The sequence below is a fragment of the Oenanthe melanoleuca genome, chromosome 7 (assembly GCF_029582105.1).
Source record: "Oenanthe melanoleuca isolate GR-GAL-2019-014 chromosome 7, OMel1.0, whole genome shotgun sequence".
Lineage (NCBI taxonomy): Eukaryota > Metazoa > Chordata > Aves > Passeriformes > Muscicapidae > Oenanthe > Oenanthe melanoleuca.
In genome coordinates, this window is record NC_079341.1 from 19,276,322 (window position 1) to 19,293,341 (window position 17,020).

At 39.4% G+C, this 17,020-nt stretch overlaps 1 protein-coding gene across 2 annotated transcripts in view; it reads right to left on the reverse strand.

The window, feature by feature from the left end:
* The window catches only part of CSRNP3 (cysteine and serine rich nuclear protein 3), a 94,326-nt gene that overhangs the window by 24,864 nt on the left and 52,442 nt on the right, over positions 1-17,020 (reverse strand). For both annotated transcript variants that reach the window (XM_056496596.1, XM_056496595.1), the window contains exon 3: positions 1,368-1,538. In XM_056496596.1, coding sequence (XP_056352571.1) covers positions 1,368-1,538 — 171 coding nt within the window. The remainder of the gene's footprint in view (positions 1-1,367; positions 1,539-17,020) is intronic.

Consider the following 17,020-nt stretch of genomic DNA (forward strand, 5'->3'; position numbering starts at 1 on the left):
TACAAATATCTCAGTCAGATAAATCATTAATTTTAACACTGAAATACTGTAGTTTCTCTTACAGAATGGGAAGTTCCTTTAAACTAAATTATTTATGTCAACTACAATTAAAGCTTATTGTTACATGCATGTATTCACAATAAAATTGTGGTCACCTGTGTGGGTGGGGATGACTGTTTGATGTAAAAAGCCTGTCTTCAGTCTATGATGAATAATCAACTAATTTCTTCAACAGATGCAAATGTTAAAAGTAGCAGCATGCAGATAATATTGTCACCAAGATATTTCTAAATACTACCAAAGAGGTTTACTGGGTCACTTACTCCTTTGTGGCCTATTCAATAAAATAGGTCCCCAAACTAGCACTGCATATTAAATGTCATACAGCACCTCAAGAATGTTCCATGTGAACTCATTTCAAAAGTCCTGCCTGTCCCTCCTGTCCACAGGAACATTCCCTACCAGGGCAAAGAGGATTCAGACCCCACATCTAAATGCCCATTCAAACTGAACAGTGGCAGCTGGTAGATATGTCAGTTATAAGAACATGTACATCACACACTACAGACGTGATTTCTAGGCACATCCAAACCACTCAGTTACATGGACCACATTCTGTACAGGCAGCAATGAGGAGCTTCACTTACTCCTTGGCTCAGTTTTAAGGAATGACTCCATAGAGGAGATGCAGTTCACTATTAATAAATAATATAGCCACCTAAAACAAGTATAATAAACTGCAAACATAAACTGTAAATTTAACATTCCCATAAATATATGCTGCAAATGTAGCTTTGCTAACTTAAGACCAAATTCTTATTTGTACACAAAACCATTGGGAAGTAGAGAGATATCCTCTGGTACCTGAAAAATAGAAACTATTAAAATAATGTGTACATACACAACATTCAACAGTCCCGAATTAAAAAAAAAAGCTTGTAGTGTTTTTAGAGAAGAACTCTCACCAATACTGTACTGCAGAGAGCTGACAGCTGCAATACATTTAGCTAAGGAAAATAAACAAACTGAGCTAGGAAAATAAACAAACTACACTTTCTCTACAGTACCTGTTAGAAATATTTTGAACATAACTCCTAACATTAACTACAAACAGCTACATAATTCAAATAGCAAATAAGTAGGAGCTTCCAAGAGACTTTAAACTTTTACAACAACAGTCAAACAGACAAAAAGTCAAAAGAATGTAAGAGTATTTTACTAAGTCATTTTGAGCTATTCAAACTGAACATCATGGAGAGACTGTTTTATGATTTGTTCAATTAAAAATCATCATGCTTATCTAACCACAAAATTTATTTTATTTTAAGAAACAGGAATAATTCATTGGGTACACAGTTAATACTTACGGGTAAAATGATTAGAAGTGGAGGGATTGACACTATCACCACTGTCAGCACTTTCACTGCTAGAAATGTCATCATCTGATTCTCTCACAGAGGAACAAGGTGAGGAGCCATCAACTTCTTCAAACTTCCTCTTTAAAATTCCACTCATTGCTGCAATGCTGTCACATGTACCTGTAACAGGAAAAGAGGCAATGAGGCACTGCAACATCCAGCTGCAGAATATGCAATCATAAACTCCAAGGTAATTTTTATTTCAAAATAGCAGTAAATTGCCACTTCTAGTCTTGAATAAACCTTTAATATGAAATTACACATGACTAATTAGGAGAGTGAAGCCATAGAGAAGAAAAAAATATCTTAAATCCTACTTTAACTTGGCATGTATGGAGATGATTATTTCACTAGAATAATCTGTAACAGATTGCACTCAGGGAGTACTTTTCCCACGATGTCAACAGCATCACTATCTTCTAGGTTATGTTGTGAAATTTCAAACACTTGGTCCCTCCCTTGGCTGCCACAGGAGGAAGGAATGTTCACAATCAGGGATGAAATTAAGAAGAAATTATCCTGAACACTACTGTTCCCAATGCTAAATATATGTGATGTAACTAATGTTCACATCACCCTTTAAGAATTCCATCTGATAATTCCAATATTACAGACAGATAAACGACAGTGAAGGCACAAAGACCGTATATGAATTTGTGCTCAATAAACACCTGGATTTCAGATGTTACTGACACCAGTTAAAGGCATTTCCAAACATTCTCCTCTCCCAACCACTATGGGATTATGAAAGGCAGGCTGATCTCCTCCTATGACAAGGTGACCTGCCTAGAGGTTGAGGCAAAGGCTGTGGATGTTGTCTACCTGCACCTTTAGTAAAGCCTTTGACAATGTTTCCCACAGCATCCTCATAGAGAAACTGAGTGGCTGGATGGCCCAGAGAGAGGTGAGGAATGAATTTAAATCCAGCTGGTGGCTGGTCACTAGTGCTGTTTCCCAGGGCTCAGCTGGTTGGACTCAATGATTTCTGATTTATTTTCCATACTAAATTGTTCTGTGATACCAAAATTAAGAAATGAAATGCCTACTATATTCCTGAGGTTGAGTAGAATATTATAAAGCTAAGTATTCAAGCAGAAGTTTAGCAGCATGTCCTGGTTCTAGCCAGGACAGGGTTAATTTTTTGCAGTAGCCCAGAGAGGGTATGGCCAGGACACCAAGGTTATTCTATACCTCCTCACATCATTACTGGGGGCAGGGGGAAGGGAGTCTTTTCTGGACAGTAGAAGTTCCTTATGGTTCCAATTCCAAGCCAGAGGGAGCAGTGTTGTCTGTTGTGGGTTTCCACAGTAAGCAATAGCATTGCTTTTCTTGTACTCTGTCATGAATATTGTTGCCCTTACTGTTCCTTTTCTTATCACATTGCCATTTCCAGTAAATTGTTCTTATCTCAACCCATGATCTTCACCTTTTATGCCTCCAATTCTCCTCTCCAGCCCACTGCAGAGAGGAAGGAGAGTCTGGGAGTGAGGCACCATGGTTTGGAGAGTTTCTGTGGGAGCACTAAATTGAGGAGTACCCCTCCTAAACCGTGACACAGCAGAGGTGGAAATACTGCATGTAATTAACCAGCTGGGGAGAGATGAAGAATAGCTGGAGCCTGCCCAGAGGATGCATAGCTGCCACCATCCTGCCTGCAGCACTGCAAAGACAATGTTCCTAACGCTTATCTAGGCAAAAATTTGTCTGGGACTGATGAAACACTGTACTTGTCAAGGACACACAACCCAGCATTATGGACTTGACAAAGGGTTCTACTAAATACCCCTGAAAGCAAGAAAAAAAAATAATTAATTTACATTCCTTAGGAAACAAAACTAATAAAATCCCTTAATTCTGGACCAGACACATTCTGCTCCTTCCAGGAAGCTGAACCAGATACCCTCCAGAACTCTGTTCCAAACAACATTTTTATGGCTCTGTGTTTAACACCCCAATATATCTGTGAGGAAGCTTGCAATAAGCTGGGCTAAATGGCCACTAAAGCAGACAAGGTTAAGGCAGAGATTCCAGTACTAGCCAAAAGGCTTAACAATTAGCACATTTCAGGATTTTGGCTCAGGCTACTTGGCGCTCTCCTGGATAATGCAGGATGAGCAGGTGCCAGAACCATTCCCAGCAGGCAGGCTGGATGAGGGCACCTGGGTTTGGCAGAGGCTGACAGCTCAGCCATTGTGGAACAGAGCTGTATCCTGGCACTTGGCAGCAGGAGCCAGAGAATGCTGTTCCTAGCCCGCATCGTTCTTAACTTTTCAACTAGTACAGAGGGATGTGACCTGTGTTGTGACCCTGCAAGCACAGCACTTCAGCAGGTTCTCTGCTATCTTTGCTCACACCTGGCCTCATACTAAGTTTCAATGTCTCCTACATATTCTATACCTCCCTTAAAGCCCCAACACCAGTTTCCTTCCTGGAAAAAACAAAGTGACCGTGTGAAGAGAACTGCAACCTTTTAGCATGGTATGAAGTCATAACAAGATAAAGATAGGTATATGAGAATGAGAACTACCAAAATTTAAAAAAAAAAAGATAAAAAGCAATAAGAAAAAAAAAAAAAGAAAGAAAGAAGAAGTAGGACTCACCAGTTTACAGTCTGTAAGACTAATTCAAAATCATAATTCCACAAACACTGAAGCCTGTCTATATGAAATTCACAATTTGTGGCGGCAAGAACACAGTGGTTTCTTCCCATTGCAACAGAAATTTAGTTCTAATTACTTGTTTTGCTTTGCTGACAAAGCATTTACCTTGCCTGCCAGCTCCTAAGCACAGCAGGAGGGACTTATGAGCAGGTTTGAACTTGCCTTTGTAAGTCAAAACTAGAAACTGCATATACATCATATAAGACTTTTATGGTTATTATTAAATTACAAGGATTAGAATAAAAGTTTTATAATAAGGGAGTTCATTCACTTCTTGAGAATTAAAAGCTCTAGAAAGCACACATGCGATTGTACCAGTTTAATATCCTGTCTCCAGCAGCAGTCACTATTTAATGCTTCAATGGAAAGCAATGGGATGCAAAAGCCAGCCAAAACCACTGCAGATACACAGCTCTGCTTCCTCATCCTTGCAGCCAATTTCCCCTAAGCATGAGACTGAAATGTTGCTATATGACAATGCCCGGTCTCTTTGAAATTCACTTCACTTTATCTCCTGAGGCAACAGGTTTCTTATTAGTTTTCTGTGAGAAGAAAAAAACAACAACAAAACATCTGAAACTACAGCCACACCTCCTTCAAAATCACTGTCGTTTCGATCTCTACAATATTTTGGACAGTAAGCAACAGAAAGGCAGCAGTGTCCAGCAGCATGCTGTACTTAGACAGATCTTAGATAGATCTCTCCCTCAAAGCAGAGATGAAGAGAAGTCACTGCCACCTTGCTGCTGTGTTACAGTGGTATTTCCATTTCAGTAGTGATTACATTACAGAGCAGAGTGCATCTGCTGATCCCATACAGAATTAGAAAACACCTTTATTATCAGGGGGTATGCAGGGAGGGAACGGTGATGGAGACACAAATGGAGCTGCACATTAAGCTCCACATCCCAAAGCTGGGGCATCTGTCCAACGACTGCAGTTGCTGGAAAGCACCTGGCATGTTCCTGCCTACACTCTCAATCTCACAGCTGTGCAACCCTCAGCAGCCTGCCCCTGGGGAACTCCCCAAAGCCACACAGCCTCTTGCTGACACTACTCCACTTTTAATGTGTGAACTAAAGCGTTCATCAGCAATAACAAGGAAGAGAAAATGAGCAAGAAACTGTGCAGGTCTGAAAACACTTGAGCACTTCTTTACTATTCAAATTCTTCCCAATTCTGAGTTAATAATCTCCAGAACAAGATGCAGATTCCCATCAGTTGCAGCTCATGAGAATAACGTATAGGAAGCACTGGTCCCCAATACAGCCAACACATGCCTGCTAAGGGAAGTGGTGCCTTATTTCCTAGGGCGAGAAAACAAGAACAGAGGAAGTGATGTGCCATTTCAACAGGTACACTTTGGCACCTCACAGCTACACCTGCTCAGTCTCCCCCCTGCAAGGGCACAAGGACACTCAAATGGCTGATTACTGCCTGCTGACTGAGCAACAGCTGCTTTCACTGGAGTACCCAGAAACTTTGAAATTACTCCAACGTCCTTGTTGTTGGTCGTCCTCACACCAAAAGCCCTTTCTTGGAAGGCTCTGCCAATCTGTCACCAAATTGTCTCCTTCAAAGTTGTGTGAGCTTTTCCAGGGTCTCACTTTCAAGTTCCCCTAGCATAAAGGCACTACTGCACATACCCAAAGTTACAGAGATTTGAGATGTCTGAATAAGTTCCTGTTGAGGTCTCCCTGGGAGCCTGAAACTTGGTGCTCTTCCAAGTAAGGTGTCCAAGAACAAAAGGAAAATCTATTATGAGTGCAAAGCATGTTGAGAAGGAAAAACGACAGAAAGGTTGGGCCAGGCCCAAACCCATGAGCAATTGTTTATGTACCCAAAGGCTGGTAAATACAGTACAGCATTTGGCTGCTACCTGTGCCTACCCTTTTTGGACTACAAATTCTGGCATTATTTTCTACACAGCAAAATGGTCTCCACCTAAACAAAGGACTAGGATGCTCTCCATTAAGCTATAGCTTAGAGGCAGCTGGTATTGAACAACAGACTCAGCTCTCCAGCATCTGGGTGGGTTGCTTAGCTGTTCTGCTGTGTACAGCAGAACAAGAGACCCATTAACAAGAGACCCATGCAGCAGTAGATCTTTGCAAGAAAGATGTTTTGAGAGGAAGAGTGACCTATGCTCTGCTCTTGGAAGGAAAAGTCTGACTACCTCCCCTCAGGAGCGGGCACTGGGCTGTGACTCTGGAGTACAGGGAGCTCCAAGAGCACAAGCTATGGCTCCATGCTGAAGGGCAACCACACAGACACTGGGGACTAAAACATTTCTCTCTCAAGCTCCAACTTGCTTCTTACTTCAGTAAGGGGACGTGACTTACAGACTACTCCTGAAACTTTACTCAGAAGCAAAGACCTGCAGTCCTCAGTAGCCACAGCCAAACCTCAGTAGAAGAGAAAAACCATTCCTGTTCAAAGAGCCATTGGAAGTACAGGGAATTTTACAGCCATCTTGACACTGCTAGGAAACGTGCACTCCTCCCTACACTTTGCACCTCTGCATCAGTAAAACTAGCTTTGCTGGCTCTGTAATTCTGCCTTGTCTTCAAATACAATGGGATTCTGATCAATTCTAAACACTCCAAAATGAAATGTTTGATTCACAAAGCAGATGTATTAAATAATAGGATCTCTGGGGGAGTGACAGTTTGGCTTATTAATTTTCAAAATTCTTTTTCTGAACATGAATTCCCCCCTCCTCCCCCCTACAATAAAAGGCAAGTGAATTCCTTTAATTTATCATCTGGACACCTTAAAATCAACTTTTCTCTCTAAACAGCCCTAATTACATCTTTAAAGCATTAGCATTATGTTTGCATATCCCAGCTAACACAACATCAAAATTACAATTTCAATATCTAGTCAGAACTTCCCTGTGAGGAAATACACCTTATATTACTCAATGCTTGCATTAATTGGAAAAGCATTAGGGTTACATAGTATTTAGTATTTGTAGCCAAACATGCTTTCTTTCAAAAATACTTCCAGGTATTATAACTTCAAATGCAGAGGAAGTGTTGTGAAAATGTCAACAATGAGACTGCCAAGGGCATGGTCCAAAGAAACAGCTACAACAATTTAAATGGCTAAACAAATATAGGCTAAAAGTCAAGTCAAGGGTAAAGATATAAATTCATACTGCCTCTGGCAGGAATCAATTATGCTGGCTATTCTGACCTCTAAATGGGTTCTTCTGGAGAAGGAACATGAAAAGCTTGCTCTCAGTCTCGCTTTTTTACCTACTTTCTCTCATCTACATTACAAGTTACATACGTACATTCCCCATGGTTAAACTGGGCAAAAATATTTAAAAATGAGAAAGAGATAAACTTTTTTATCTACATTAAAAAAACAATGATAATTAAAAGTTTTGCAACTGCAGTAGCTGAAAAGCATTCTCACTACAAAGAACATTGTTGAAAAGACTTGAAATTCTTAGTAGAGACATTTTGAGAAATGCCAAAGATGTGCCTAAAAACATGAAAAAATGCCTAAATTAGTCGGTTTTTGAAAACAACCAACCAATACAGAAAAATAACCAATACAGACGAAGTAACACCACAATGAAAGAGGCTGAAAACTGAAGAAAGAAAAAAACATAAGAAGGGATTGCAGGAAAAGGTTATGAAAATACTCCTTTCCTACAGAAATGGGACTCAGACAAAAATACTGAGTTTCAAATTTCCTTCACTATTTAGAAGAAATACAAAAGAAATAGCAAAGCCATGTCACTGTCATAATCCCTGGAGGCCAGTTATAAAGGAGAAGCTATAAAAAGCAGATACAAAAAAATACAGGTGTCCCTAAAGTTGAGTGTTACCATTCAGAGGTGTTCATCTATGTATCTGAACGTATAGCTAAGGTTTTGCATTAGCTCAGCTCACTTTGAACAAGCAGCACAATCAACAAAAGCAGATCAGCTGTACTAATATACACAGCTTTTGAGCAGAAGTGATCTGTGGAGTAAAACACTGCCCTCACACAGACCATTTGCAGCATCCCTGTGAAATAAATCTTTAGATTCAACAGGCACTCGGAAGTGTCAACACGCATTGCTTTGGATATCAAAATAAACACACTGTAGAAGGTCATACAATGGAGAATTATGCTATTTAGCAATTATTCTTTACTTAACTGCAGATTTCGTTGCTCTTCTAACATAGGCGCTCTTTTGTCAGACACTGGTAAAATTTAATTATGTGTATACATTTAACAGACACGTTTACTACACCTTAACAAATATTGGTATTAATATTCAACACAGAGGTGGCATTAAAAAGTGTCTTAGCTTATTATGCACCAAATCCTGTGATATTAAAGACCTGCCTGTGCACAGCCAGCAGCCATTTGCGTTTCAGCACTGCTGCAGCGTTATACAATAGACATGCTCAGCACGTTCCCTAATGGACACTGTTTCAACTTTCCTCAGTTCAGCTTTCACATTCCAGCCCGGCAGATGATTTTGTCCAACCTCGTGCCTTTGCCTTGTCACATCTACTCAAAAAAAGGCACAGCTACAGGAATACCTTCTCCTATTCCTGTGCAAGCACTGACAGATCTGGGTGCTCCAGGAGTCTCTAGGTTCAATGAGGAAACACACAAAAAACATTGTGGAGCCCTGATACTTCAATAGTTAGATTATATTCTTTCTACTTCAGTAACAAGGTATTTAAAATTAATGGTATGATCTTGGTTCTTTGCATCCAATGACTTAAAAGCGACCAATCAAAAGATTTTTGGCTGATGGGCTTTTATTTTTTTTCCTTTTTTTCCTTCTCTCTTTTTTTAAAAAACACCAAAATAATAAAAATCTCCCATAACAGCTTGTTTTTAACTTTTTAATAAATGTTGACATTAGAAAGAACACAATTAACCCAATTCTCTAATAAAATCACAGTGCTGTGCACATTTTTAAGACACCAAGTAAATATTTAGCACAGCTATTAGTAGTCATGTAGAGTTACAGACTGGCTCCTCTGGCAGCCCAAAACTCTGTTGCTATTTTGTACTATAAAGCTGAAAGAAAATGGTAGAAACTAAACAGCTGAGAAAATACCAGAAAACATATTATTTTCATCAGCAGAAATATCTGAGGAAGACTAAAACAGGCCCCTAAAAACAAAAGAAATTTTGGTCAGCAGGAGCTAACATTCAATTGCCACCAATGAAATTAATGTAGCTCCATGGCATGACAGTAATATCATGACTTCATTCAAGGCTTGGCTTCAAGTACAGCCAAAATAAGTAAAAATATGTTTAAGTGCATCTTTCTCCCTAGAGAATAAAGTCAATAAAACTATTTGTACTGGAAAATATAAATTATTAATATCTACTGGAAGGCTGTGATGTTTTGAAATTACTATCTTCAAAAATAGCTTTATGGCTATAATAATTCAAGCTTTCTCTCTAGATCAAGGACAATGCACAACCAAAATATAATGCTACAATCTGCCTCTTTCATGCACACCCAAGACAGTCCTAAGTAGGCATTCAGGCCCACAAAAAAATGACACAAAAATAAAATATATTAAATTGCAATTTGTTTCTAGGATTTGCTTTTTGACTTTGCACCATACATGGTTCATCTATTCAACTCTGAAAAACAATACATTTATTTTTTAAAAACCTGGAGATTTTTAGAAATAGTATTATTTCACAATTAAACACTGATGAGAGAAATTCACTAAAAAATCCCCCATAACATATACAACAAATTATTGAATGCAGGAAACAGTGAATTCATTTAACACAACGTGAAGTTTTCTTCTGTCACTGACATATATGCAAGGAATTGACAATTCACTTTCTCTTCTAAGAAGAGCACAAGCTATCAGCTGTGATAGCTATCAGCTATCAGCTAAAAATGAGTAGAATTTAATTTCAAGTTTAAGAAAAAGAATAAATCTGAGAAAACAATAGAACGTGATTATTTCTAGATTTGTCTCTTCTGGATGGATTACCCAAGACACAGTATGAGGGCTGCTTCACTGATGTTCTTCCCCAGGGTCATGATGTTTAAGCTTTCCTCTTTGTGGTTACTTTGATAATCAGGGTCTTAGTCACAGTGCAAATTGTTTTTTACTGGTGTGAACTAGCAATCTCTCTTTCCCTTCTCACCATCTATTTGCACAATACTTGTTTGACTTGATTGACTGCTTCTGCTTCAAGCTCAGCTCATATGAACTAACAGGTTAAAAAAACTAATTAGGAAAATATGATAGACATATTGAACAATATGACAGACACAGAGAAAGCACAAATGCATAAATTTAATTTCCTTAAGAAATGAGTCAAAAAGATCACCGACACTAAGATTTCGAAGTCCCAGACTTAGTAACCATGGTATCATAGAATGAGATTTTTTTTTAATTAAGACAGACAAAATATGTATAATCAATAAACTAAAACATTTCTCTGTAAGCTAGCAGTCTTCTCCATAATTTCAATAACTGAAAACCTCAAAAAGGATATTAAAAGCACATATTAAATTACAGGCAAAATTTCCAATAGCAATTTTGTCTTTGTGGCCAGCAAAAATTACCCATAGGTCCTTACTCACCTGTACATGTGTATAATCAACACATATAATATATTTTATATATATATATATAAAATATATAATAAAGGCACTCAAAGGAAGGACCTATGGTGGTAAGACAACACTGCAGACCACAGTATGACTAACCAAAAATTACATTCTCGGTTGTGTTAAAATTGAATGTTGACCCTCTTTACCTTTTTTTCATACTAAAGAAAATGGTGAGTTTATGTCTGCAGTGATTTGTATACTAATTAACATGTCTAAGAATTCTTTTCAGTTCACTTTATAATTCAAAGCTGCAAACTTCACTAGAAAGCTGACAGAAGAGCTGCAGGTCTAATAATAAGTATGTACCCATTCAATTCCCAAGGCACTCTTGTCACTGAGACAGTGATGAATAGAAGCTGAGCAGCGAGCCCACTGCCATCTCATTGCCTGACTTGTAAGCACCTTTTGACCATTCAGCACCACTTCAGCCAGGGGAGTCTGCTGGGACAAAATTAATTATCTGCCCTACACTCTCCTGGAAAGCACTGGTGTGAAGGTATGTGGCTTACACTTCCAATCTGAGGTGATTTATTTTATTATTTGATATATTTTGCTTTATTAAATCTCTGATCACTGTCTTTTCCAAAGGAGCTAATAAGGTTAATACTGTGCAATTTCCACTTTTCCATTTTACTGTTGAAAGATGTTTTTTTAGAAGTAACAGCGGGTGAGAAGGGCATAATAGTAAACAACTGAGCAACTTAATTGAAAGCTACAGTTAAACCTCTGGCTACTCTGAAAGTGAATGCTTCAATAAGGACTCTGGTACAACAAGAGAGCAAAACAATGGCAATTCCGCGAGTCAATTCCCCCCTGAGTGGTGAGGTTTCCCTCCCCACCCCTAAAATAAAATACTTATAAAACAAAAATGTTTGCTTGAGAATAGCCTGCTCAGCTATCACAGTTCACGTTAGAAGTAAGCAGTGCTACCATTTGCTGTCCACAATAAAAACAATTAACAAAAAACATTTTGTGGCTTTCAACATTTTTTTGTTTACCCTATCACCCCCACACAAGTGGCATTTACTAGAGATGGCTATCGCTTAGGAAGTGCAACTAAAAACATTCGCAATCCAGCTTCTGTTCTAACATATTCATGATACATGGAAAGCAGACTTTGTTCAGTAGTGACAGAGAACAGATTTTAAATCACTGAGCACTTCATCATCAAATTCATATCCCTATTCACAAAACCCAACCTGCTCTGCAGCCACCAGCATTGTCAGCCTATTTCATCATTCCCGAGGACCAGCCAGGCGCGCCTCAGGTGGGACACACAGACAGCGCACAGGCAGACCGCGGTGCCAGCAGCGCGGGGAGATGTGTTTGAGATGGAAGCCCTGTCCCCGAGCTGGGGTGCCCGTGTGTCCCCTGCCCCATGGCCCCATGGCCCCATGGCCCCCTGGCCGTGCGCGGGCGGCCGCAGACAGCGCGCAGCGCCGGGAGCAGAGCGCGGCCGCAGCTCGGGCTCTGCGCGCTGCCTGCATCCCCCCGAGCAGACCAGAAACATCACTCACAGGCATGCACAGAAATGACTGAATTGAATAAATAAATGCAATGAAGGGGCTGCATGCTAATGAGAGCTACAAATACCACACAGGCTTATTTACTCCGCAGCCTTCCACTACACAACGGTATCATTGCTTGCATTTCCTCATCAAAATCCAACAACCACGTGAGATGGTGAAGCTACAGTCGGTAAATGATGCTGTAGCTCCTGCACGTATCCATCAGAACGACTGATGAGGGTCAGGCTCCATACCACAGAGCCCACATTTCCTACTTCACATTAGACAATAGCATAAATATGCAAATCCCTACTGCTTATGAAAGAGCAGGATACAAACCAGCCCAAAATCAATCAGGACTTCAAGTTATATATTCCATGAAATTATTTATGATCCACGTATCTTTTCATCCGAAAGCCTGAATGCAAATTTTCCAATGAATTTGGATGCTAGTTCTGAAGAACTATTCTTGCTTATGTTTATGCACTTAAGCATAGAAAAACCTTTAAAAACTCAAGCACCTCCTCTTCCCTTTATCCATAACTTCACAGTATGTAAGTTGTCCAGTTATACATATTAAGTGAATTTTCTATCAAATTGTTATGACAACACAAGCTTTTACTCCTTTTCCCATTTTCCCTATTTCTTTGTAGAAAAATTATATGAAATGATGGAAAACTGAAGGAGAGGTGTTTAAAATGCAAACTTCTTTTGTAGGGTGGGGAATAAGACTAGAGATAGTGGGGCTGTAGGAGAGAATTATATGCAAATGTGAGGGAAGAAAAAGGCCACAATTTTCCAGTTTGGTTTTTACTGGTTTTGTATCAATTACTTGTATCTCCCATTTTCACAATTTCATTAGAATACTCTATCCATATCTGTGGAGATGGAAAAATTAAAGATATGCTATTTATCTCAGAACTGCTTTAACCTAGTAAATATTTTTGGCTTCTGTACATTTGTAGATGAGTTGTATCTGTCTTTTATCTACACTCAATTCCTTTTGCAGGGTCAAAAAAGCCTACAAAAGAGCAGTGAAGCAGCAGTGATCAAAAGTCACTGGTAGGACTTCAAATGGTATCAGCATTTTAAAGATGTGATGGTGTTTGGGGATATTTTATTGAGGAAAGGGCACATCTATAATCCAGTTTTCTTCAGCATCATATCAGGCTCAGAGCAAGGGCAAAAAGAGATACTGACAGACTGTATGTAAATTTATCTTTAAGATATCTTTACCAATGCTGCAATACATTATAGCTGCCTTGTTTCAACCTGACTTTCCACCTGCATGTTCAAAGGGAAAACAATGCTGAACTTCAAGGTTCAGTTACTAGAAGTACATTTTAAGAGGACGTAAAAGTTTTCAATGAGACAATCATTTGTTGCTATCTCAGGGAAAATATTTAAGCTTTGGAATTAGTTTCCAAACATTTGCCACTGTGTACTCTAAACCATGACTTACACGTCTTCAATTCACATTAAACTTAAACTTCAGTTACTCAACTATTGCATCTATCCAAAGCAAGATGTTTTACAATAAATGCAAATTCCTCTGTCTGATAAAGAGATAACAAACCCCTAAGATATAAAGTAAACACTGCATCCTTAAACCAAAACATCACACAGCAGATTTGGACTCCTCAAATCCAGAAGTAAATTAAGAAAGTATAATTAACACAAAACTTCAGTAACATGAGAGACCAAAATCATGTCTCTGTCTCCAAAATGCCATAAAGATCTGTTGCTATTTATGATTCTTAAAGAGACTGAACAGCCAGCATTCAAATTCCAGCATAAAATGTTTACATAAACCACATTTTCAATAGAGTTTAGATAGGGTAAAGAAGAGTGTGTCTTAAAATTACCATAACTTGGTAGCAACACAGAACACCTTTTTGCTTCAGGAATTTTTTCTCTAAGCTTTCTTTAAAAACTTGATACTGGAAGCTTTTTAGAATATGAAGAGCCTGATCTACAGGAAAAACGTTTGGTTTTTTTGTTTCCTTCCTATATAAATAGACAGGACAGGTGTATTTCAAAGTTGTGATTCTACTGTAGCAGTGTGAATGCTGTTCTGTAGGGATGCTCCTATTGTTATTGTACTGCACACTGTTCATTTTATCTCTGCATGCACTTACTGTAAGTACCTAACTGCCTCATAAATTTAAATTTAAAATCCACTGTACTCATTTTAGACAAATATAGTAATTATATGGTAATTGTATGACTGTATACTGTTATATTTTCTCTATTTAAATTAGCATGGAGCAACATGTTCAATGTTATCTCATCCAATCTTATGGTACACACTGCAGGTGCTACTGTGATATTACCCGGGTTCTCTGTTAAATAAATTAATAGCTGCACGTTAAGTATGGTGAAAAAGTACTTTTATATCCTTTTTTTTTAATATATCCTTTCTGATCTATTGTCTGAAACATGAACAGGCCTGCGTTCTGAGATGCCAAGCTGTATCAGGACTGCAATATAAAATTACTTTTACAGGAGAACCATTCTAAAGCACGGACTACAAACACCTTCGCTTAGGCATCAGCAGTGTTTGCAGCTGGGAAACGATGCCCTTAAGGCCCAAGCACGTTTCCGACGGTCCCAGGCGCCGCGGCCCCGTGTCCGGAGGGCAGGAGCGGGGGCCACATTACAGAGGGCCGCAGAGTTCGGAGGGACACACGCTGCAGAGGGACACACGCTACCCGGGGGCACCACGGCAGGGGCGGCCCGCCCCGCCCCGCCCCGGCATTTGCATGGCGCGGCCCCGCCCCGCCGCGGGGCACGCTGGGCACGGCCCCCGCCCCCGCCCCGCGCCCCTCGCCCCGGGCCCGCCGGAGCCGCGCGGCGCTTCCGCCCCCGCCCGCCGCGCTTTCCCGGGCCCCGCTCCCCGCCCCGGCCTGCAGCCGAGCCCGGGCCGCCCCTGCCCTTCCGCCGTTCTCTGCCCACAGACGCGGCTGCCGTGCGCGCAACCCGCACAAAGCCAGCCTTGCGGGCCCTGCGCCGCCCGCACGGCCGCAGCCACAGCATAAACGTGCTACTCACAAAGCGCATCTCTCCCCTGAAATCACAGCTACACGTGAAAAGAGATACTGTTCTCTACATTTCCAGTTTTTGTTTCTTTATTTCCCAAATCGCTTTTCAAGGGCTCCATCTCCTTCATGCTGAAATACTCCCCAAAATTCAGCACTTCTAATTTACGATCTTCAGCACTCAGAAAAGAAAGGAAAAAAACCCAAACCCAATACCGTAAGGAGATTTAAGGATTAAAACTTTCACATGGTTAATTTCTACATGATGTGAAAACACCGAGATTTTGCACGTCTATCCTCTGTAAGACACAGGCCACAGAAATATACAGGAGCAGTTTTCAAAAAATAAAATAAATATCTATAATTAACTAAGAATTAATATGAGAAATAATTACTTATTCGAAAAATAACATATTCTAAATGAATATTAGAGTAAAATGCATGCAAAGGGTTATAATGTATCACTCTCATGTGCATACAATTGCATTAAAAATAACAAAACACTACTTCCAAAAATCTCCAAGAAAAATGTGGAGGAAAAAAACCATGTAAGTGCACTGTTAGATATGCTGTAATGTTACATTATTTTTAACCAAACACAAACACTACAGATCTCCTACTGAGAAAGAATTAGTCTCAAATACATAGCAGAGTAATAGATTGTTGTTACTAAATATTTTATGATATTGGTAAATGATCCATCTAGCATAAATTTAATTTTGCTCGCTATCCCATTTTTCATGCACAATTGAAGTTTGAATTGCATAGGAATAATGGTAAAAACATTTTTACAATGAAATTGATCACAGAACTTACACAATTTATTTAGCTTGGTATCACACTAATGTGCATCCTTCCAATCCCACCTTAGAAAATTTAAAAAAAACTGGCTTTATTAACAATAAAGAAATAGCAAAAACCCCATTTATATTTAAAACACTGAAGTGTGTGAAGAATCTATAAAACAACTGACCTGTTCAAATTGTTGTTTTTCCAATCCATGCACTGTTTTTATTAATTAGGACCCAAACCAGATTGATCGTCATTTTATAACGTTTGACATATTCACTGTCTTCCCACTTCCAGCAGAATCTTCTTAAATTTCCCAGCACTGTGTTTTATTGCTGGTACCATATGCTTTATTGTTCAGCTACAAGAGCTTCACTCTGCACAAAGACTCATTACCTACTGCTTGCTGAGCAGCTTCGGGCTCACTGAGGCTGCCTGTGTGATCACATGGGAGTTTTGTCTGAGAAAGCCAGGCATGCCACTGATTTCACCGGCTACGGATATTTTTATCAGCTGAGGTCTACTATGAGGAAGGAATAACAAATGCTAAGGATTTTTTAGTTCATTAAGACAGCAGTTGTTATGGAAATCCCCTCAACTTTTTTTTGGTTTTTTTTAATAATTATTATCATTTCCACTGTAATGCTGGTCCAAGAAAAAATTCAAGAGATTTGTTAAAAGTAATTTTTTCTTGTGGGGAGTGGCACAAGCCATGCATTGTCTGCATCGCTCTGCACACAGTACACACTGAAATTAATATTCCAAAGAGGTAATATTTTGCCAACACTTAATCTGCCAGTGTTTATCCTTTATGTGGAGGACGAGCTTCCAAATGAAAAACTGTACCTAAAAAACAGCCCCTTAATTTAAATTGGTCTCATCAGTCAAGGGCATTATCCTGTATCTTTGGTTGTAAAATGAGTTTTGCTGGCTTCAGTGAAGCTGCTCAGGTGAATAAGAATTGGCCATTTGAGGAGGGATTACTCTCAAATCCAAA